Source organism: Zerene cesonia, chromosome 4 (genome assembly GCF_012273895.1).
Source record: "Zerene cesonia ecotype Mississippi chromosome 4, Zerene_cesonia_1.1, whole genome shotgun sequence".
Classification (NCBI taxonomy): Eukaryota; Metazoa; Arthropoda; class Insecta; order Lepidoptera; family Pieridae; genus Zerene; species Zerene cesonia.
Genome location: NC_052105.1, coordinates 5,003,322 through 5,026,058, shown reverse-complemented (window position 1 = coordinate 5,026,058; position 22,737 = coordinate 5,003,322). Strand labels below are relative to the sequence as shown.

Genomic DNA, 22,737 nt, shown 5'->3' with positions numbered 1-22,737 from the left:
GACAGATTCGAAATTCAAATGTAATATTTTTTTATAATTAAGTGTAACAGTATTTATGGCCAGACTAAGTATATCTGGAAGTGACTTTAGCAATTTATAGATATTCCATTTCTTTTGTTGATTTATCATAGCACAATTGGGGATAAATTATGAAATTGACTCTCAATTATATATACATATACAAATAATCGCAGCAGAATAAGGTAAAAGACAGCTAAAGATATAGTATTTGATACAACCAGAAGCAAGATGGTCGGACACAAGAAATGGTTAATTTAAATAAATTACAAGTTTCTCACCTTTCACAGTAATCTTGTGTTCGCCGGTGCCGGGGTGAGTGAACAGGTCCACTTGCAGCGAGATTTCTCCCACACTTCCCTCTTCCGCCACTGCAGCATCTTAACATTTCATTCAGGTCAATGTAATAAATACAGATGTTGGTATGTTCTCCGTGCGATAGTAAGTTTAGATCAATTCTGTTAGTCATAAACGTGCGAATAAAGAATAAATAGTAAATTTTTTAATTTGCCTTCAAAACCTAACTTTTTCTACTATTACCTTAAGGACTATTGTCTATACATTATTAGCTCGAGACACAATTTCGTTATTTATTTCAAATCTTCTTTGACATGAAGATTGCTTTTTAGCAAAAAGGCAGCTTTTTGTACATCATCCAACTGCTTTTATAATAACTTTGCATTCTATTGTTGAACTGAACATGAAATAATTTTAGAATTGTCAAAACTAGCTTTTAAATAGAAAGAATCATCAAAATCGGTTCACCAAATAGAAACTTATCAAATCTACACAAAAAACCATCCAATCGAGAACCTCCTTTTTTGAAGTCGGTTAAGTGAACAGGTTGTTTGGCAGAGATTGCTGTCTAGCAATAAGGCCGCCTTATGTACGAAATTTTATTGAGCCATTGTTTTGCATAAGGTTTACTTTCTGTTTTGTATACTAAAGTATTATAAATAAATAAACAAAGAATTATCCATGGCTACGCACCCTGATTCTGCTGGCTGGTAACGAAGGTCCGTATGAGCGTGTCGGTGGTCTGTGTGTAGAGGCTGAGCGCGTAGCGCAGCGACTGCAGCTCGGGGCTCTTCTCCAGGAAGGTCTTCTTGAGGCCGTTGCCGCCCGCGTGGAAGTACTGCTTGATCGTGTCCAGCGCCGCGTCCAGCACCGCGCACTGCTTCGGCGTCAGGCTCTTCTCCGCTGACAGGTGCTGTCGAGTGCGGTGCTGTTAGTGGGGGCTGGGCTTGGCTTGGGGACTAGACTTCTTAGAAGGCATTTTATTGGCAATATACAGTACGTCGCATACTAAATTGGCGCACTGCTCTTCTCTGCTCACATGTGATGTCGAGTTCAGCGGTGATATAAACCACCAGGGTTGGTGAAGCGATGACGTCAATGTAGCAGACATACGTCAGATGTGCTTTTAAGCTGGGTATACATTACATTACCGAACCTCTTGCGATCTTCATCCCATATCCGCTCTGATGAAAACGAGATGGAGGTAAGCATATCTCCATAGAAACACGTATTCTCCATAGTCCAGAATGGACTGAGCGTTGAGCTTTACACGCTCCAAGTTGACAAACCTATATTCTGTGCGGAGCTGTTGCAAGGTTCACGAACATAGTGGATACCCGGTTTTAGAAGGCATTGAAACATTAAATACTAAGCCGCACACTGCGCTGTTTGATTTGAATTAGATGATAGGTGAGTGTAGCTACACTCACCTATCATCTAATAAGAGTACCTTTAATTTCATCGTTAATCAGCTGATTAACGATGAAATCAATACTGGCAATAATTACATATGGTGTTTTTCCGTTGCTGCGGAATTCAGAGATGTGTTGTCATTGTGTAAAATTGTGTAAATTACTGTGAACAAACTCGCTTACATTCACAACGAACGAAGTGAATTTTTTCAATGGTCATATATGAACATCATCAGCGAAAATTATAACAGTCTAAAAATGATTGTCATTATCATGTAGCTATACCATTTTACTAAGTCTTGAACTTAAACCAATTCTATACGAAATATAAACAATCTGATTAAAAATGAAATTATTTTGACGATAATTTTCAACGTTTTTACAGCGATTGTACGATAAACATACCTCTTTCGATATATCCATAACTCCGGACAGCGCATGCTTCACATCCTGCTTGCCAACTGTACTCTTGAACAGTTGCGTCATGTCTTCGATCTTAGCGTTCGCTGCCAAGTTCTTGGCGTTGTTCGTCAGATTCTTCAACATCATCTGTTGGATTGATGCAATGTTGTTTGCGAGTTGATTTATATGTTTTATTTGTTATATCAATGTTTATATAATACGGTACAATTTGGCGTGAGTTATGAATCACTCTGTTCCAACGTGTTCGACTTGTCTCGTGGAACGGTGGATGTCAAAGGGCATTTAAGAATGTGATGATTTTTTATTAATGAAGTGGGGGAAACATTTTTGATAGAGATCAATTTTGAATTTTATTAATCAAATTTTATAATTTATCTCCTAAAATCATTGTTTGTGTGTATTTACGTTACCTTTTATTATTATATAAATAACACAAAAAAGAAATGTTTGTAATATTTTAAAGAACGAGATTTGAACTTTCGAGTCTTTCGTGTCTTTAGCGTCTTTTTGAAATGTTTAATTCAGAATTTATGACCAACGTTAGGTATGTTACCGTTTTGTCTGTCATCGGTGGAAGGACGACAGTTTTTTCTAGAATCTTCATTACAATCTTCCATAATTCCTTCAGCAACCGCTTGAGTACCGTCTTTTCACACGATTCTGCATACATGGTTAACGAACCGTCCTGGAAATTGTAAGAGTAAATATTTGAATATGATACAAGAAGTCCAATCATTCCTTTTATATAAAGTAAATCCATCTTTCAAATTCAGCCGATTTCAAGAAAAGAAAAATAAATATTTTTATTATTGGACTACATTAGATATAAGGAAATTAACAAAACTTTGTATGTGGTATTGCTGTAAATCAATAGAACTGACAAAAAATCGGCAACATTCTATAAGTATATCCATGAATGATCTCCACTTAACGTCACCAACGGTACTAGAAAAAAAGACGTATGGCACTTGGAGACTGCCGCAATAAAGCTATTGCATAGCATTTTTTCGATCATTTATCCGGTCGGAGTGTCAGGTTATTTTCGTTACGGAATTTCAGGATTCTGGATCAGCGGTCTCCACGCGACCTTAGAACCTTACCAATATGTCCATGAGCGGTCTGAGCACTTCGTCCGCCTCGTGGTGCGCGGGCGGCTGCGGCTGGCCGGGCGCGGCGCCGCCGCCCACCTTCTGCAGCAGCTCGCCCAGCTCCTTCACGCTCGCCGTTATGCGGGTTTCGAGGCTGTGGACGATATTTTCCCCTCTTCATACCCTGACATTTTTTTGCCACAAAAAAGTCACAGACATTCCTGTCTTTGTTCCTGTGTTCCAGGAACATCAGTGACCTTTTGCAACCACCACCACCACTTCAAAATCTAAAATAGTACCAAATGACAATAATTTCCCAACAAATACACAATATAATTACATCAATTGGTTGAAAACCGAACCGAACCGAACAAGGCTAAAAAATAAGCCTGATTTATACTCCGTTTCGCCAAACACAGACGGACAGAATAGTTATCTTTTTACATATAAAGAGGTAGATAAATAACTTGGAACGGCACAAAATCAATATTATTAAGTATAAACTAAACAACAAACCCAGAACTAGTCAGTTTACAGTCAACAATAAGAAAGCATTATTGCTTTTTAAAGTCTACATAAGAATCCATTTTACCCTTCTTATAAAAACTGTTTTTTTATTTTTATTAACAGTTGGCACAAGTGAATACCTATTAGCGAACATAGAGGCGAGCTCATCGAGCGTGCTGTTGAGGCTCTGCTGCAGGTCGTTGAGGATGTCGGCCGCGTCGCGCTCCAGCTTGTTGCCGCCCATCGCCTCGAACATCTTCTCCAGCTGCACGCGCAGTTGCTGGATGTTGTTCATTAGGATGCACGCCTGCAACACGTGCTTCGGTTTTAGTGAGAATTTATGTTGGATGTCATTTGGTTTTAGTATCATTGTTATTGGAATATGATATATAATTAGTATGAGTCGGTTATAAAATTCATGGTGAATAACGTGTACTAGGGAAGACACATATCACTATAACACTAGAGTATATTATAAGCCACAGAGGAGAAGCTATAAAATATGAAGATAAACGATACAAATTTTGGTCTATAAATATTGATCTGTGAATCTGCGTATTTGAAGACGTTTGCATTTTTTTGTTTATGGTTAAAGAAACCCTATTATGACAATAAGACAGACGAAATAATTATTATAATTCAACAAATATCAATGAATTTTTTTTGGACTTGTACTTTCTTTTAAATTCTTAATTTCTTAAATAACTACTGAGTACTATTACTAAAAGTAATAGTTGGGTAATGGACTTTGATCGATAATTATTTGGTTAAGTTTATATCATCCACTCACCACTCTCTCCTCCTTCAGATGTTCAGGGAACTCCTTCTTAACTATATCCGCGTACGCGACCAGCACCTTGACGATGGTCTTCGCGAACCGCTTCATGTACCGCTTCCATATCTCGGGGTCGGGGCACTCCAACTTGGAGACCACGTCGAAGCACTGGGTCAGCTGGGTGAACACGTCCACTACCGAGTTGCTGAATAGCGCGTGTTCGCTGGACTTTTGGAACTGTGGGGATGGATCGGTTTATAATAATTTGTGAGTAAAATGAAGCTTTATCTAATGTAGCTAGAATTTGAGATAAATTCAAGTTAAATGACTATATTTTTTGTAATAGTATTGTATTATGTTATAAAACATAATGTCCTTTGGATTATAACATTGCATCAATAACATGGGCCTGTTAGGCCCTGGCAAACAATTATTATCTTTTATTATTGGAATTTATGACATAGACTTATGAAAACATCGCACGTTTTAGGGTCGTAAGATAATTGTTAGTCGTATCTTTTATCAGTCATTAAAATATAGTTCTAACTTTATATATTGACTACAATATCTACTACTATTATATAACGGTTGCCTGGTAGAGATGGCTTTTAGCCATAAGGCCGCCATTTGCATACTAGTTTTAAGTTGCATTTGTTAAATTTTGCTATGTTTTATATTTTGTAAGTGTGCAATAAAGAATAAATAAATAATATTTATTACTGAGAAGACATTTTAATATTAAGATTACACAATTAGATATACTGCTAAATAAATACATCACGATACATACGTCCATATACTACCTATGTTTGTACCCACATAAGAAATACATTTTAAACGTAATTTGAAAAAAAATCAAAATAAAGATAAAATTCGCATAAAAACTATGCAATATAATGCTGTGAATACTGACCCCATCACGTTTATCCCGATTGAAGGCTCCATTCAGATATTCAAGAGATACATCATCATTCTCGTTCAGCCACTGCATCACAAACGGTTCGAACCACGCGGGGTACTCCGGAACAGCGCCGCAGTATGGTGGCACGTCTTTCACGTAGTTTGTGTGTAGCCATTTTACCTGTTATTTAATATTTTTACGTATTAAATTATAATAAATAGTACTTTATATATTGTATATTATATAAATTGCAAAGTATATACTATATTTAGAAATTAAAAACATTTTAACGGATTTTAAGCGCGATTTATTCATTATATTTAAAAACCAAAATGTATAATACTAGCGTAAAATCAGACACAAGAAAATACTAGCTGCACCCGGCAAACGCTGTTCTGCCTTACTCTTGTCGTTTAGTGGTATGAAAAATAGATGTTAGCCGATTCTCAGACCTACCCAATATGCTTACCAAATTTCAGAGGAATCGGTCAAGCCGTTTCGGAGGAGTATAGAGACTAACATTGTGACACGAGAATTTTATATATACTATATAACAAACACAACACAAAAAATAACATTTTATAACACAAATTAATCATTTTAAGATTATAAACTAAGTGGCCTAAGCAATTGATTCTGCTCTCAATTTTTTATTGTATCGCGGTTACTGTTGAATAATGTTATATAGCCTACTACTATAGATACATAGACTCATACAAATAATTCATCAATTGAAAGAAGCAGTTCCTGAGATTGGCGCAATCAACCAAATAAGTAAATTATTGCGCATTGTAAAATATGTTATAGAAGAGTGTTATAAACGATATTTCGTGTCTCATATTCTGTGATGTCAATCACAGAAAGGGAAAAATACAAATAACAAAACTTAAATGTTAAGACTTTGCGATACAGTTTGAATTTTTGGAAAAATAAGGATAGGTTTTCGCCCGCGGCTCTGCTTGCGTGTTAAAGGAAAAGATACAGTCTCGGATTTTCCCCACAAACTTCACGTTACTGTAGAATTTCCGAGATAAAAATTACCCTTTATCCTGTCTCGGATCTCAAAAGATTTCGGTAATGAATTTTATCCAAAGTGGTTCAGTGGTATAGACTTAAAGTAGAGACAGAGAGAAAGACAGCTTTATTTTCGCATTTATAATACTAAGTCGCACTAAATTTGATTTCCATTCAACTGTAGCACCTATTTGTCTACTTTTTCGCATCTGTGTGATGTAAACATGTTTTTACGCAAAATGAGCACGGTAACGGCGCGTGAAATTATAATGATGATACATCGAAAAAAATGTAAGCCTTTTATAAATAAATCTTACGTCGTTTTAGTCGCTAATAAAAAAACTCTTATTCAAAATCGTTTAGATTAAATTTGATTGAAATACCACATTACACATAATTCAGTTTGCTGTGGAATTTTCTAGAATTGGCGATTCAATCAAGACATAATAAAATGATAGTTTCACGGCAGCCTACCCGTAAAACATTATTATATCTACTATATCTATTACTACTTTTACTGGAATCAAACATTTATATAATGAAAATAATAGTTAATAGAAATTGTCCTTAATTTGTAGTTTCATAAGGATCATATCTCAACAATGATTAATAAAAATAATTTTCAATAAAAGTATGACATACCTTGAAATGCAAATTCATGTATGCGGACGACTTGCAAAGTCTATGCTGTTCGTGTTCTTCCAAAGCATACTTCATGTCCACTGCGAAAAGCGACCACATTGTAGCTGCTGAGAGCTGAAAATGCATAGACATGTATTTTAAAGGGGTTTTTCTTTCATACATTTTTTCTTTATATCGAAACCAATGTGCTCAATATAAGAAAATTACATTATATTGTATGTGTCAAAATGAAGTTCAAAATACATTATTTTAGGATGATATTATTAAATTGTAGGTAATAAACATATTCACATATCTCAAGAAAAAAATCTATCGCCCAATCTAGGCCACGCCTTAGACGTAGATTGTATAAAATAATGGTCCTTGAATAATTAAATTACATTCATTAATAAATATCTTCTTACCTGACCAATATTCAATTCTTGTGGGAACTGATTCAAAACAGGTGCATAACTATTTCTATCTTCTTCTATCACAGATACTATAAGAGCAATTAGCTTATGCCAGAAATCAACTGAATCCAACTGAGGTCCGTGGTCGGATGGGTCTCTCTTGGCTTCGTTGGGGTCTACCTGAAAATACATCGTGGATTTTCTAAATTATTCATATCACATCGAATTAATTGATTTATTTTGTTTTTTCAGTCACTTATAATTAAATTTCACTAACTCATTTACCAAATACCGCCAAAGCAATAGGAACGTCAAGCTATTTGAATTTCGAATGCTTAACTTTTTCTGTGTCATAAATATGACAAAGAGCATTGGCCATTATCAAGGATGTCGAAAAAAAAAACAACAAGATATATTTTAAAAAACATACCTGGAATTCTCTATTGTAAAGTTCGTAACAGTTTTCGAAAAGAAATTGATATGTTGATCTCAGGCACGCCTTTACACAGTCTTTCACGACGGTGCTGGCTCGAGGCGGACTGCTAAGTTCTTGTACCTAAAAATTCATATTTTAATATCATTTAACGTGAAATGACTAATACAAAAAATATATATATTATCATTAATTTAATGTTGTTATGACTTACTATATCATTTAAAATTAAATTATATATTCTAGATTACATGTTTTTCGTAAAGAATACTTATCAATACAACGTGTTTATGGGTAAATATATATAACATTATTCCTACTATTAATAAGACCAAAATTATTAATAAGTCCAAATAGTTTACTAACTTTTGTAAATATATGATTTATCTTAGCAGGAAACGTTTTATTACATTTAGTTACTTCTTTGCATTGTTTATCTATTCCATTCTGAGCTTAACTGATACACCTAAACACACTTACCTTCATCCTAAAGAATGTGATACTCGTAAGAAGGTCGACGGTGGACTTGAGATCCATAAGTTTCTCTGCACTCGAAGCCGGGAAATTATTTCTGTACATTGAAAGGTCGATCCGGAGCGAGTTGTGAAGTTGGTCGAGTAGTTTCACGAACTTTTCTTTCTGTTATCGAATTAAGAAAGGTGTGAGTGGATTATCGACTCATAATTACTACAATGCTTGAAAGGAAACGTAATTTATTGAGTTAATGGAATGTTATTTTTCGTGAAGTGTTGAAGGACAACTTTTGATAAGTTTTGGGACAATGAAATGACGTTCTTTTCATGTATTCTGGTAATTATATACACACGACTATTTCCAACAAGAATACAAGATTACTATTTTGAAATAATAATGACTAGTTACGGAACCACATAGTTTACAATTTAAATCACTTAAAATTTCAATCAATATAAAGCCTCAAAGCTTATATTAAAAATCGCAACTTGTTAAAAATATAGAAAAGATATTAAAATATGGTGACTACGGTTAAATTTTCGATTCATACAACCAGATTACTATAAATACTCTGATTCTTTCTTTCTTTTAACTAATGGTATTGAGCATATTATATTAAATATTGTTTTGACTATTCACCAATTTTGTTTCTTTCATATAACATATAATAAGATAATAAGAAATGTCCAGTCCAACTTTATGTAATGAAGTCTCATGATATAAAAAACTCATATTACGAACCACGTATTCTTCAAAATAAATATTGTTGCGTGTTGAATTTATGATGACGTCACAATTATACTTTCATTTTCCATTTTCTTGTTGCTTTTGGGTGGCGTGTCGTTAAAATCGGTCACTCATCGCATAAAATCGATAGAATCAACAATATTTTATTCAAACAAAAAATATCTATGCTTTCTGGTAACTATGAATAGAAAATGTTACGTTGTGTTTTGTTTTGAAATAACATAGGTTTCATTTGATAGATTATTTGATATCAACTGTTTTTACTGTTCTGACACTAATTTATAAATTAATCTCCAGTTGATTTATAATAGAATTAAACGTAGGTAATTAATACGTATAATGAATTCATAATTCATTTTGAATTAATAATCAGCACGGGTGATATTTCATCATGGTCTGAATTAAGCACTGAATTTCTTAAAATGGGTTATTGCTCAGATTCAAGGAAAAGGTAATTAGCCATTTAGCTTTGGGTTGGTTTCGCGATAGGCCTTTAAAACGCAGTAAGATCTCATAATTTATTTTATATATATTTTTGAGGGCTGATGAACATTCGAAAAGCTAAGTTCTGTTCACGTGAAAATCTCAAAATTATTTTACGTAATGGAAGGGAAAGGGTTGACTGTAATTTAATTAAATTAATAATTCGTATTGCAAATTTTATTACAATTTTGTGCTTCCTTTCATTACGAAATTGATATTAAACAACCGTCTTGCTTAATTAATGGAAATAAACATGATAACTAAAATATAAGTACATATTTTAGTCCTTAAATTGTTTTTAATTATAAATTATTATTGAACAGGTAATTTTACACACATAAGAAGTAAAGGGATTGATGAATAAAATTTATGATCAATTAATCAACGTAATATTTTTGAAAATTGTTAAATATTTTGTCGCCTTTTATATAATATTTCTTTTAACTTAAGGCTTTTTCATTATTTATATCTGCACTTACGCCAAAGTTTGAAGCTGCGAAGCGATCAGACGCAGACACAGCAGACGAAGCCGTAGTATGCGCATAGTACGCGTTGATGTTAGCTAATAGAGTTGACATAACAGCTGGCACTCCGGCGCATAAATACTTCGTAGATAGACAGTGGAAGTGTCTGGAATATTGTTATGATATTAATAATGTTGTGATTACAATAAAGACATTACCAAGTTCACTTAAAAACGAAAGTGTAATCTTTAAGAAAAGCTTTTTAGCTTTTAGTTTGATGAAATTTTGCCATTTTATAGTTAAGTAAAAATTAAATTAATAATAGAGTACATTACTTGTATTCGTATGGGTTTATGAAAAAATCAACTCCTCCCGAGTTGAGAAGAACATATTGTGACATTGCCTACATAATATATTCGAAGCTTAAATATTGTAATTACTCGCATATTATAACCTTCAAATTATTTATCAAACAAGAAGAACAATAATCGATAGAGCACGACGTCATAACCAATATTTTTCCTAACACTCGTATTGAAATAAATGCATATTTTGACGAAACATTTAAACTAATCAAACAATAATATTGTCCCCATCAACCAGCTGGTTTTAGTAACAGTAGCACTTACGTCATAGCTTGGTAAATAGCTTCAATGCCGTATCTCATCGCGAATTCGTCAACAATTTCTTCAGGGTTCTCGTTGAAGTAGATTTTCCAAGCATCGTCACCTCTAGCAGCTGGTAATGTGACAGCACCACCGTTTTCTTCACAGAGATAGTGGAATAGGTTTTCGTGGAGGCATGTGTACTGTGAAAGAAAATCTTATGTAAAGTATGTCAGAGGTACGAATTAGATAAAATACACGCTGATTGTCAGTATACTTTAGGGTGGGGTGAATCCTGAAGTAAAACAAACTTAGAGGCTGTCAATACTAAATCTATATGGATAAAAATGATTTCCCTTGGTCACGCCATCGCGCGTGAACAGCTGGACCGATTTCAAAAATTCTTTCACCATTAGAAATCTGCAATTACACTGAATTAGATATATTATATATGTACCACAGATGAAACCGAGGCGAACAGCTAGTAGGTATAAATAAAGGGTAAACGGGTCAGTGAATATAAAACGTGAATTACTGCCAAGTAAAGTCAGTGTAAAAAGTCTGCGGGCACCTACCATTTTTCGCCATATTATAATCTGTTGATGATATACGCTACAAGTTCTTATGATTAACTGAATATTACGTTTTGTATTTTTAATAGGTAAATATTCATATAAAATAAATTAAAATTACAAATGATTTAAAAGGAACACTAAGCGTTAAGTTGTATTTATTTTTAATAGCATATATTTTTAAAGAGAATTCTATTTCAAATCAAATACTCTTTTGTCTTATTTTAACTGTTACATAAGCATACTGTTTCCATCTTAGCAAAATGTATTAAGACTACTCCAAGAGAATTTCAGGACGTAAAACGCAGTGCTCTAATGCTGTAACAAATATACAATGCAAACATAGGTCCGAGCTGGGAACCAGCTGTCCATTTATCATTCTGTCTTAACAGAGATGTTTGTTGTCTGAAAGTGCCATGTCGTCCTTGTAGAATAAGTAGAGTAATTGCATTTACATTTTCAATTAGCAATCGCTTCGAACCGCTTGTGGTTAACTGCAATATTTTAAACATGTAATGCTTTGAAACTGCGAATATTATTTCAATACGTAAAAAGTAATGTAGAATCATCGTAGAGAGGAATTTTGGCTTAGAGTGGTGGCTCAAAGGTAATTTTGGAGTTTAATTGGACAGTCGAAACTTCGAGACCAGACGAGAGTTTCATATCGATAGTTATATATTCTCAGATAAAATTGTAGTCATAATAAAGTCGATAATTAATTTTGGTACAAATTTCAACCATTATATATTCAGAACAAAAGAAAAATAGACTGTAAAAAAGTTAGGAATTGGACCAATATCTCCTAAAAAAATTCATTAGTCTTGTCATAACATTCGGGCGTTTTTCAATTTGGTTTACCCCTAACAATGGAATTCATATGGGAAATCAGAGTGGACCGGACATAAATTGATTTTCACTTAGTTGAGTGTTTGCTGAAGGGTTTGTGAATTCGCGATGCTACCTGTCCTTTTTCGTTTGGGCTTGACGTCATTATTCTTTAATCTCTGACTTTCGCCGAATTTGAAACAAGGATAAAATACTTTCGCTTACGATTATAATATTAAAAAACTTACGTCTAAATGTGACTTAAACGCTGGAAAGTGGTTCTGAGAAAGTATTTCAAGAATCCGAAAGAAAAACTCAGTTTGTTCCTAAGTTATCACTTTAAAACTCGTTATAAATCGACAATCCAATTATAAACAGATATACAGTACAGAAGCGCTTTTAATATAATACTAATATTTCCTTTAAATGGATACTATCTTTCATCTAGTGTTATACTGCTTACACTAAGGGTACGGGATCGAATGGCTAAACTAATTTCGCCAATAGAAAGCCTTTCACCAATCCACCAGCGCCTTTTAATTTAATTCTCGTATTTCGCAGGCTTTTCTTAGGTTGACCTAATTTTGAATAGCGATAAGATGTTAATTAAAATGGTCTACGGTCTCACAAATTCCTATAGCTTTTCAAATTATTAAAAGGCGTATATGTTAGTAAGAAGCCCGTGTAAGCCGCTAATAGTAATCTTAAAGTGTTGTCAACGAAATCCAATTTAATAAATTACGCATCGTTTACTCGCATTTTCTGTTAATCATATTTGAGGTCAGAATAAAACGAAATAAATCACTTAAAATTTTATGGAATTTCTGGAATAAAAACTAACTGTCTCGACTTTTAAGGTATTTCTATAGCCAACTACCTATTTTTTTTTTCTTTAATTTTAACCACTTCAAAATTAAATTTATCACTAAATGTACATACGTAGTAAATAAGTAACTTTTTATTATATTCATTCGTATACACGAATATAAAAGTAATTATCAGACATATTGTTGTAAAATATCATCGTACATTCAATTAATATTTCACGTGTCATCAATATATGAAAATTTTGTTTTATTGATGTCACGAGAATTACAAAGGTTGACGAGAGCCTATTATTTCCACATTAATGAAAAAACGTTCAATCTAAACGATTGCACCAATTCATCTTTTCGAGTTATAAATGATCACCATTTTTCAATATATATATGATATAACTTTTTCACAAACAATGGCACGTATGCGAAAAATGAAAATACGCTGCGTAAGGCTCCTTTGTTCTGGCTTATAATGAAACTACCATTATCTTGTGGGAAGGGGGACTTGGAAATTGCGGCTGTGTTCTGATTAAAAATTTGATGACCTGATTGGTGCATTTTATGATATTGCATGTGATGATGGGAAAGTTCAAAAATAGTTTGGGTTAGAATCTCTCCTGGATATGGGTGTCCTTTTGCAATTAGTGATTTGTGAACAAATTAAATGAATCCTACTAATACTATAAATGCGAAAGTTTGTGTGTATGTTTGTTACTTTTTCACGCAAAAACTACTGAACCGATTGCAAGAACGAAGAAAAAGAAAGAATTGAACACGAACATTTTTCCAAAAAGTAGTATAGCAAATTTATAAATCTAACCACATTTTTTATTTAAGAGAATATAAAATAATTGCACTCGTCCTCAATACAGTCTGGAAAAAATTCATTAACAAAACAATATGAAAAACTTATTATATCTTAAAAAAGATAAAGCGTAGTTTTCTTATTTTCCTCAGCTCGGCTAATTAGCCAAATTTGTTATTTATTTTGTAAGAAGTATATAAATGCTTTCTTTTCAGCACACGACTAATTGATTCTTTGCTTAAACCTGTTCATATACTATTCCCAAGGCTTTGTAAAGATTTTGCCTTTTTTAATTTATTTCCATAATAATTGAATAACAGCTTAAGATTACATTCTCCAATTTATTTATTTTAATAATTTGATTAGGTAATAAGAAATAAGGTAAGACTACCATTTCAATTACAAAGCAGTAATTGATTCTTCGTTAGTGTGATATTTAGACGACTTATTTTAATATTTTGTTTTGTGTTGTTAAAATAAGATCTTCATTTATTTCGTATTTATAATTAGAATTATGATTGAATTCATTCAAAAACATTTTTGGCGAAGCTATTAATATGTTTTATGTCCTTATTTATTAGTCAGCAACTCAAGGGGCCTATTTTGACCTTAATTTAATTAAAGCGACCTTTATAAATCAAGCTAAGATAAATTGGTTTAAACGTGTCGCCCCTACCTTAGAATGAGGATATGTGAGCAATTTGTATGCTCCGGTAACTTAACGTATGGTCAAAGAATTAACGAACCAACCCAAAAGTTCGTATATTCTAAGGTAAATTTTTCCTTTACGCAATTGTATTATATGTATGTATGCGTAAATTCTTTTATGGTAAAACACAGAGATAAACGTAAAAAATATCAAAAGATTTCAATGCTAGATAGCTAGAAAGAACATATTCGCCAAGTTGAAAGTCTATGAAAGCGGTCTAAAGTCTATAAGAACTTTTACTATTAGACGTATACTAGTAATACTGTTATATATACAAATATTATGATAATAATAAATATTCAGAATGTTTGTAGATAATACCCAAATATTATGTTTAAATTCACTCACACACTCACACACTTCCATATAAAAATAACGTCTTAATAATAAATAAATAATAAAAAGTCCCGTTGGCAAATAATATATTTATATGTATTTTTAAATGTAAGTCTTTCGAGACCAAAATAGTCGTAATACGAATTCGCCTGAGTAAATATTCATTTCATGATTAACAAACACGAAAACAATTCAAATAATTGCAATATTGAAACTAAAATAGTAATAATTTTTATTTAAACTTCACCGAGTATCGTTGCAGCTCCAGTTTTTTTTGCATTTTGCTTCAGTAAAATATGCAGTTTTCAACCTCGAAAAATGTTCTCGAACTATTCAATAATGGAGGTAGTAAAACCAGCGCATCTAAATCACAGATAAAATATGTCAACTGGAACACGGGTTTAAATATTTTTCCAATATGTCTTTTTTACTGATTTAATATTGGAATGATTGATAAATTCCAAAGGTTATGTTGTCTAACTGAGCAGAAAACAAATGTAAATAAAACTAAAACACACGCTTCAATGATAGAATCAAATAAATTTTCTCACTTGCTCTCATACAGAGTATAAGAAAAAGCCCCTATCCTATTTTTAAAGCAAGTCTTTAAAAACATTATCGATCGTTGCTTCAGGAAAATTTTCCTTTGCTTTGTGGTTGTCTGGTAGAAATCGCTCAATAGTGATAAGACCGCCTTCTATTCCTCAACTTCTTGTGCTGTATTTTTTGTCAAATTTCTTGTGTTCAATAAAGAATTTTTATTATTATTATACGTGAGAAAAAAAATATTTATCCTGGCGATTCTTATCACAATAATCATTGTATTGTCGTCGAATTAAATCTGTCCGTTTTAAGTTATCAAAATCGAGTTAAAAGGATTCGGTTTCCTACAAACATACAAACATACAGTTGAAGCCAATAATAGCCGTTTAAAGACATATTTATTGATACCAGATATTGATTTTTGTTCAACCCATATTAATATGATATACCATATTTCATGCAATATTATGTTCTGTATTCTTTAAATTTAAAATACAATCACCAATTTGTAATAGTAGGGAGAATGTTAACGACAAAAACATCGAATTGAGTAATTGACACAATTACCCATTTTTTAAAGTTCCGTGTACCAAAACTTATTTTTTTAAGCGTATTATGTTTAATTTCGCTGAATCTTTTCTTCTTAGTGTTAATTTATCACTGATTTCCAAAAACAAAAGCGATTTCAATATCGCGATATTTACGACTTATGACATGATTATGACCCTTAATTTATATAAACATTGCTTTGTGTCACCCCAGGAGTGTAATGCGGAGTTGGGGAGGCTTTTAAAATTATATCAACTGACACACTAACCCAGTTTGATTTTAATCTCAATGCGTATAATGATTCGAGAGAAAACATCAAAGCGAATTGTATTAATCTACGTCTAATGGATTATTCAAAACGAAATATAGGTTTATTAATTAAACTTGTTAAGCTTTAGAGCTCTAATGTTTGTAATTTATGATATTAAGCATTATGTTCGCATGACATTGAACTATAATTTCAAAACGAACAATAATACTGAGTACATTCAATACAATTGAAATGTAGAAATTTTATTAGGTGGTATTCAATAATGTCGTAAATACATTCATTATCTATTTTTTGATGTTTTATGACGCAACAACAGCACTTATTACGATCTCTTTCACTTACAAAGCCAATGAAAAAGAACGGTAGACTTTCAAAATCGCATTTAATTCATAACTCACATTACACTATCTACTACCTGACTAGATAAATCGACCTTTCCCTTTGCAGTCGACGCGGCAATAAGCAAGGGAAACATTAGTGCGTGACTCCCAATGAATAATTACCATGTTAATTGGCAGTGATTCGCTCGGTAACTTCCGTTTCCTGCTTAAATTTGACATTTGTATTCAGTAACCACACAATCGCCCCAACATTACTTTATTAACTAATGAGTTACAGTAATTGAATAACCGCCGATTGTGTCTAAGCACGCGTAATTAATTCAATTTAAATGCATTGATTAATCACGCGCGATGTCTAGGTCTATTTAAGGAAGGTTTCTGATATAATGGACGCGAGCTTAAATTAACTAGAAGAGAAAATCAATATAACGCTTTCGATTTGTAAATAGTAAAATTATGTGAGAGGTTAATTAAAATTACACATTGGACCAAAATCGGTACCAAATTCTGCTACAGCACTTTATAATTATAATATATACGTGAATAAATAGATATGAGATAAATTTGAAGTCATCTAAGTGTTTAAATAAAATCATATTATTAAATAATAGTAGACAACTGAAGAATGCATATTTAAAGTCACTTCTTTCTCCAAGAGCAAAGTTAAGAGGATTTATTCGTTTTATTTAATGCTATTTGAATGAAACAAATAAGCTTAAGTTCCCGTTTAGTTATGAATAAGTAAACAGTAAGCTGACTATTAATACTTTAGTATGAGGCCAACGTCAGCTTAGAAACAAGAATGGATTATGCTTTGATTTTTATGTATCATATTTGTATGATACATAAGGTTTTAAGCACGGTCGTTTTCATTATAGAATACAATATCATAACACATGTGTTACTAATTGTGGTGAGTAATGTTATTGTTTGGCTTAGGTTGTTAAAACTGAATTAAAACAACTATGTACGCGGTAAGAATACTGAAGTGTTAAATGAAGTTTTTTAAATAGTTAGCAACATTTTAGCAAGGAAAAACAACCGCGATTTACTGCTCATAGCTTTACTCATATATACATGTTTTTTTCAGCTAAAAATATCTTACTAATATATCATGTTACGCTGATATTATATGGCCGTTGTGAGATAATATTTTTCCTTCCTACAAGTTTGTGAAAGCTTAGGAAATTCCATATATCTCAAGAGAGGTTCAAGTTTTTGCTCTTACACGCAATATAGCTGCTGTCATATAAAATTAAGTGATAGTAAAAAGTAATTTTTCATATTTTTTGGCTTCTTGTCTAGTTTAAGTGAAGTTGGGCTCTTGAGAAGCCTATATTCTTTTGTTGGTTGCTTTTTATTTTTAATATTTTGTCAAAATATGCAGTTCAATGTATATTTTGACAAAGCTATTTTAAATAGTACATAATAATTAGGATACAATTTATTTTTATACATTTTGAATTATTTTTCTAGTATTATTAGATTATAATTAATATATATTATAAAATATTATAATTTCAATATAAAACTCGGTGATGTTGTAAAAAACAACAACAAATACAAATTACAAATAGATTGAAAATCATACATTGCTCACAATGCATAGACACCATCTTGTAGTAAGCAAACAATCACGCATAGTAGTAAATTCATTGCGATGGTCGCTAGTAAATTGTAAGAGAAAAGAGGAAATATACATTCTAATACGAATCAAGATTTCCCTTCTAATCTAAATCATCGGTTTCGTTAATTGATACTAGATATATTTTATTAGTATTTATATTTTTAAAACAATCAAAAAGTAAATAAAAGTTTTATGCATTACATTGGCAAAGTTTAGATGTACGAGTTGACATTAGTTAGTCTTTCGTAACTACATAATCTCACTACAAAGGCTGAATGGATCTCGATGAAAATTGTTGCATATCTATGCATTTTAAATTGGTTTACATCCAGAACACACAAATGCAGGTACTTTATTTACCTAAGAACGAGTATATTATGAGTTTATTCACCAAAATCTCACACACATTTGACCTGCGTAATTACTTTGGCGAACTCCTAACTACAGAGCATTGAGTTCATTTAAAATGCTATAACCGACGCATACAGCAAAAAGTGGAAACGCTAAGTGCACTCCGCTATTACCGTGGAAATAGAGGGATAAGTTTAGAGGAGATAAATTAGTTTCGATTAACCCGGGCAGATATTGGACCGCTTGTGACGTCACCGTAATTACTGTAATGGCCGTGGTCTGAATGAACGATTGTCTTGCTTCCAATTAATGTAATAACGTATTCTTCTCGGAAATTAAGCGCGAGCCGCAAATTTTGGAAGGGGTATGTTTAACGAGGTCCATTGGATTTAAATTAGTTTTTTACTATCGCGCATTGACGAAAGACAATATTTCTAATGAATCCGTTTTTATTGCTGAAATAACTTTCATGAAATTATACAATTTTACAACCATTGTGTTTAGTGAATTCCAAAAAATTAATCTAATTTATTTCTTAGAACGAATATAAAGAAATTTTCTAAGTTCTAATTTGCCTCTTTTTCAGAATAATACAATATTAATTGGAAATTTAACATCACCTATAGGAACTTGGAGCTAGTCTGGCCATATTTGCCGAATATCGGAGGAGTTGTGGACGAAAACCACTTTGTAGATCCCGACAAAGCTAAAAGGCTGTGAGTCCACAATTAAATGGCGGGACGAGCTGGACTCTTACTACAAGGATTGCAGCTAAATTACTTATAAGGAGAGGTGGAACTCAATCCTATCAGTCCTCAATCCTTTCCTCAAAAAGGAAGCCTATTTTGCCCAGCAGTGGGACAACCATGGCTAATAATAATAATAATATATCTTTATTTATTTCTTATTTCTTAGGTTTTTACATTATTGTACCAGTGGATTGTGTGTTAAGAGAACCTGTTCCTTCCCTATGAGTGATACATATAATAATAATAACATTGTTGTAAGTAGAACGAAAGAAATATCTATCAATATGCATATCTTCCGTATTCAACCCTTTATAACTCTCCATAAATATTCCTATTCAATTCTTTCAAAACAGTATAATAACAAATAATTCTCTTTCCATTATAAAATAATCAGGACAAATGCTATCTATATCATAATTATTCATACATTCTCGTTAGTAATTGCCAAGTGTATTGAGAATGTTCCCTTGCTAAGGACATTATAGGCTCTTATAACCTTAATTACCAAGAAAGGGGTCAGATGTCACACGCAAGCAACTGTTAATTGCATTTTATACTTGGAGACAGCGATACTCTTAAATAGAGGGTCATTATATGGAAAACTAGTTGTATTACAATAATGCTGTGAACAATCTGATTATTAATATTTGTTTAGAGGTTTTTAATTTTTAAATCTTTACGGGATAAATGTACTTTATAAATTTGTATGTAGATTGTATTTAATGCTATGAAATTAAAAATATAAAAGTTGAAGATTTTAGGTACTAAAGAAATTTAATTAAATTTTAAATAAAAACGTAGAAAAATATAGGTAATTTAACATAGTGCAAATATAAATCAAAAGGAATCCCGCCTCGTGATCAATTTTTTTTTCTATTCTTTCAAAATTTCTCATAAATCAAAAGCTATCAAAACTATACAGAATCAATGTTTTTCGTCCACTTCTTATCATATCTGATAAAGTATAATATAAGAAATGTGTTATAATTCTTAGAATTAATATATATTTTTATGTATTTCGCTTCCCATATAAAAGTTCCGATATCTTGCCTAAGTTCTGTCTAGCAGAGATCACTTTAAAGTTATAAACTGGCATTACGCACAATCCATCGCTATTGTTACTTCATTTACTCTCTCGTGTGTAATTACTCTAAACAAATAAATAGATTGAGCCCCGTTAGCCATACATTTATGAGGTCAATTCTCAACAATGCAGTGTTTCCAATAAATACCAATAAGCCCTAAGTACACCCGGGAGGCATGTTTCGTAATTACATAAGCCCGTTGGTGTTGTTAATATGGGTATTAGCTGGAATTATAATTAATCCGATAATTACACGTAGATTAGTATGAGACGCGTACTGATTTTATTACAGAAACGTACATGCGTGGAGCAATCTTTTCGATTCATCTTAGTTAATTTTGCATTATATTTAAAAAGTATGCTATATTCATGAATATAATATCAATAAAAGGAAGACTAGTCTGACAAAATAACGCTTAAATAAGCATCTTACAATAAACTTTAGAGTAAAATTTATTAAACGCTACAATAAATCGATTAAATTGCAAATACAGCATTTAAATAATTATTTTTCACAATTAACCAAAACCCTTTCAAATTGTCAGAACTAAACCTAAACTGAAATGAAAGGTTCCATTTAATTTTGGTCATGGAAGACAGCTTCTTAATTAAAATAAGTATCATCAAAAACGGACCCCAGTCTAAGGTTCAGAAGTAACAAACCCAAAAAATTAAGTCGAAATGAAAACCTCTCCCATTTTCTGAAGTAAATGATGCTATTTTTTGTTGATGCATATTATAACGTTCGAATTATATAATTGTATATATCCTTTGAATAGTTTCTAAAATTACAGTAAGTGAAAAGCGGATTTTTATTATTAAATTATAAAAGTCTATACAGCGCTTATTATGACGTGTGTACACACGATGAACTAATTCATTAGGTGAATGAGACTATAAACATGCAACATTCAAATGAAATGTTATGGTTGTCGCTTGTTTATCAGTATGCATTTTTCATTTTTTATTATAAAATATGTTTATTATCCACTATTTTATTATAAATTACTAGCTTTCAAAGAGTCAAATTAAAAAGAGAGTGGGGTTTTATCGGCTTAGCTTCCATTCACGTGTAGTTTTAACTATTCTATGTCCTTTCCTTGTCCTATGTAAGTTTTGATTAATACAGTGGTTGAGGTGTGAAGAAGAGACAACCAGACAGAGTTTTTGTTGCATCTATAATATTAAACTAGCAATTGTTGGGTAATTTTATGTAATTATAAGATGAATAAATTAAAAATATACGTTGAATTGTTGTTAGTAAGATAAGATATTTATTTTTACCAAATAACGAACCGCCTCCAACTTGTCACAACTAGAACAAATTGAAATGAGACCACACCAGAGGTGTGAGGTACCAGCTTATAAATAAAAAAGAATCATCAAAATTCGTTCACACGGTAAAAAATTATGGGGTAACACACACAAAAATACATTCCATTGAGAACCTCACCTTTTTTGAAACGATTAGAAATACATTTAAGTGACATTTGCCGCTACTATTTAAAGAAGTTCCTAAACGCACACCAAAAACATAATATGACTTATAAGAACAGATATAAATATAATATTTAAATTTATTTATGCGTATCTGTATAAATACTATTCTATTATTACTGCCCGCGAATTCGTTCATTCGTTCGCGAGTGGTTATGCAGATCTTTTAATCGTTAAGATTATTGATGTTTAAAGCAAGCTCCTTGTTCTCAGTGTGATTCGTTTAATCATATATATTCCATACTTTATAGAAAAACTATGAACAGTATAACATCACTTGAACAAATAAAACTCTATATAAATTAACGTCAATTGGTTCGACAGCCACACGATTTAGGCCAACAATGTATATTTGATCAGATATTGACGAAAACCGACAGGTCTTTAACCTCTTTTGTGATACTCATTGACAGCTTTCAGTTTTGTTATTGTAGATAAGATTTACTCAACATAATCTGAAAATAAACTACTTATCCTACTATTGGAACGATCTAGGGAAAAAATAAGTTATTACAGCAAAGACGTAAAAATACATAAAATTAAAGAAATTTGTTATCAAAAATAAGACTTGGCTTAAAGGTCTCGTAACCAAGCCATTAAATATTAAAAAAAAAAACTGCTTATCAATTGTCCGATTTGGTCAAAAATACAAAGAAATATTTTAAGAGTCCATTACTCATATACTAAATAAAAGATATTTCTATTAATGCAGATTATGTTATAATTACTCTACATTTGTGTATAATTACTCTATAAATAAAAGATAATTCTATTAATACAGATTATGTCATACATTCAAATAACAGAAATTCAATATAGTTTGCATATTCATACTTCATTCCAGTTGGAGAACACAATGAGGAGACAAGTGTATTATGTGTCACTTTCCATTCAACGAAAAAAAAAACGATCAACTGTTCTGGTTATTAGATGGAACAACGCAAAGCAAAGCTTTATAAGTATTTAATTAATAACTATAAGAACG

At 31.9% G+C, this 22,737-nt stretch overlaps 1 protein-coding gene across 1 annotated transcript in view; it reads right to left on the bottom strand.

Annotated features, from left to right (window-relative positions):
* The window catches only part of LOC119839549 (protein unc-13 homolog A), a 49,497-nt gene that overhangs the window by 6,766 nt on the left and 19,994 nt on the right, over positions 1-22,737 (bottom strand). Inside the window, exons 13-26 of the mRNA XM_038365857.1 lie at positions 10,700-10,878; positions 10,086-10,236; positions 8,383-8,541; positions 7,900-8,025; positions 7,482-7,649; positions 7,078-7,191; positions 5,434-5,601; positions 4,536-4,757; positions 3,886-4,052; positions 3,251-3,392; positions 2,704-2,835; positions 2,133-2,276; positions 1,009-1,228; positions 300-398 (exon numbers count right to left, since the gene is read on the bottom strand). Coding sequence (XP_038221785.1) covers positions 300-398; positions 1,009-1,228; positions 2,133-2,276; positions 2,704-2,835; positions 3,251-3,392; positions 3,886-4,052; positions 4,536-4,757; positions 5,434-5,601; positions 7,078-7,191; positions 7,482-7,649; positions 7,900-8,025; positions 8,383-8,541; positions 10,086-10,236; positions 10,700-10,878 — 2,191 coding nt within the window. The remainder of the gene's footprint in view (positions 1-299; positions 399-1,008; positions 1,229-2,132; positions 2,277-2,703; positions 2,836-3,250; positions 3,393-3,885; positions 4,053-4,535; positions 4,758-5,433; positions 5,602-7,077; positions 7,192-7,481; positions 7,650-7,899; positions 8,026-8,382; positions 8,542-10,085; positions 10,237-10,699; positions 10,879-22,737) is intronic.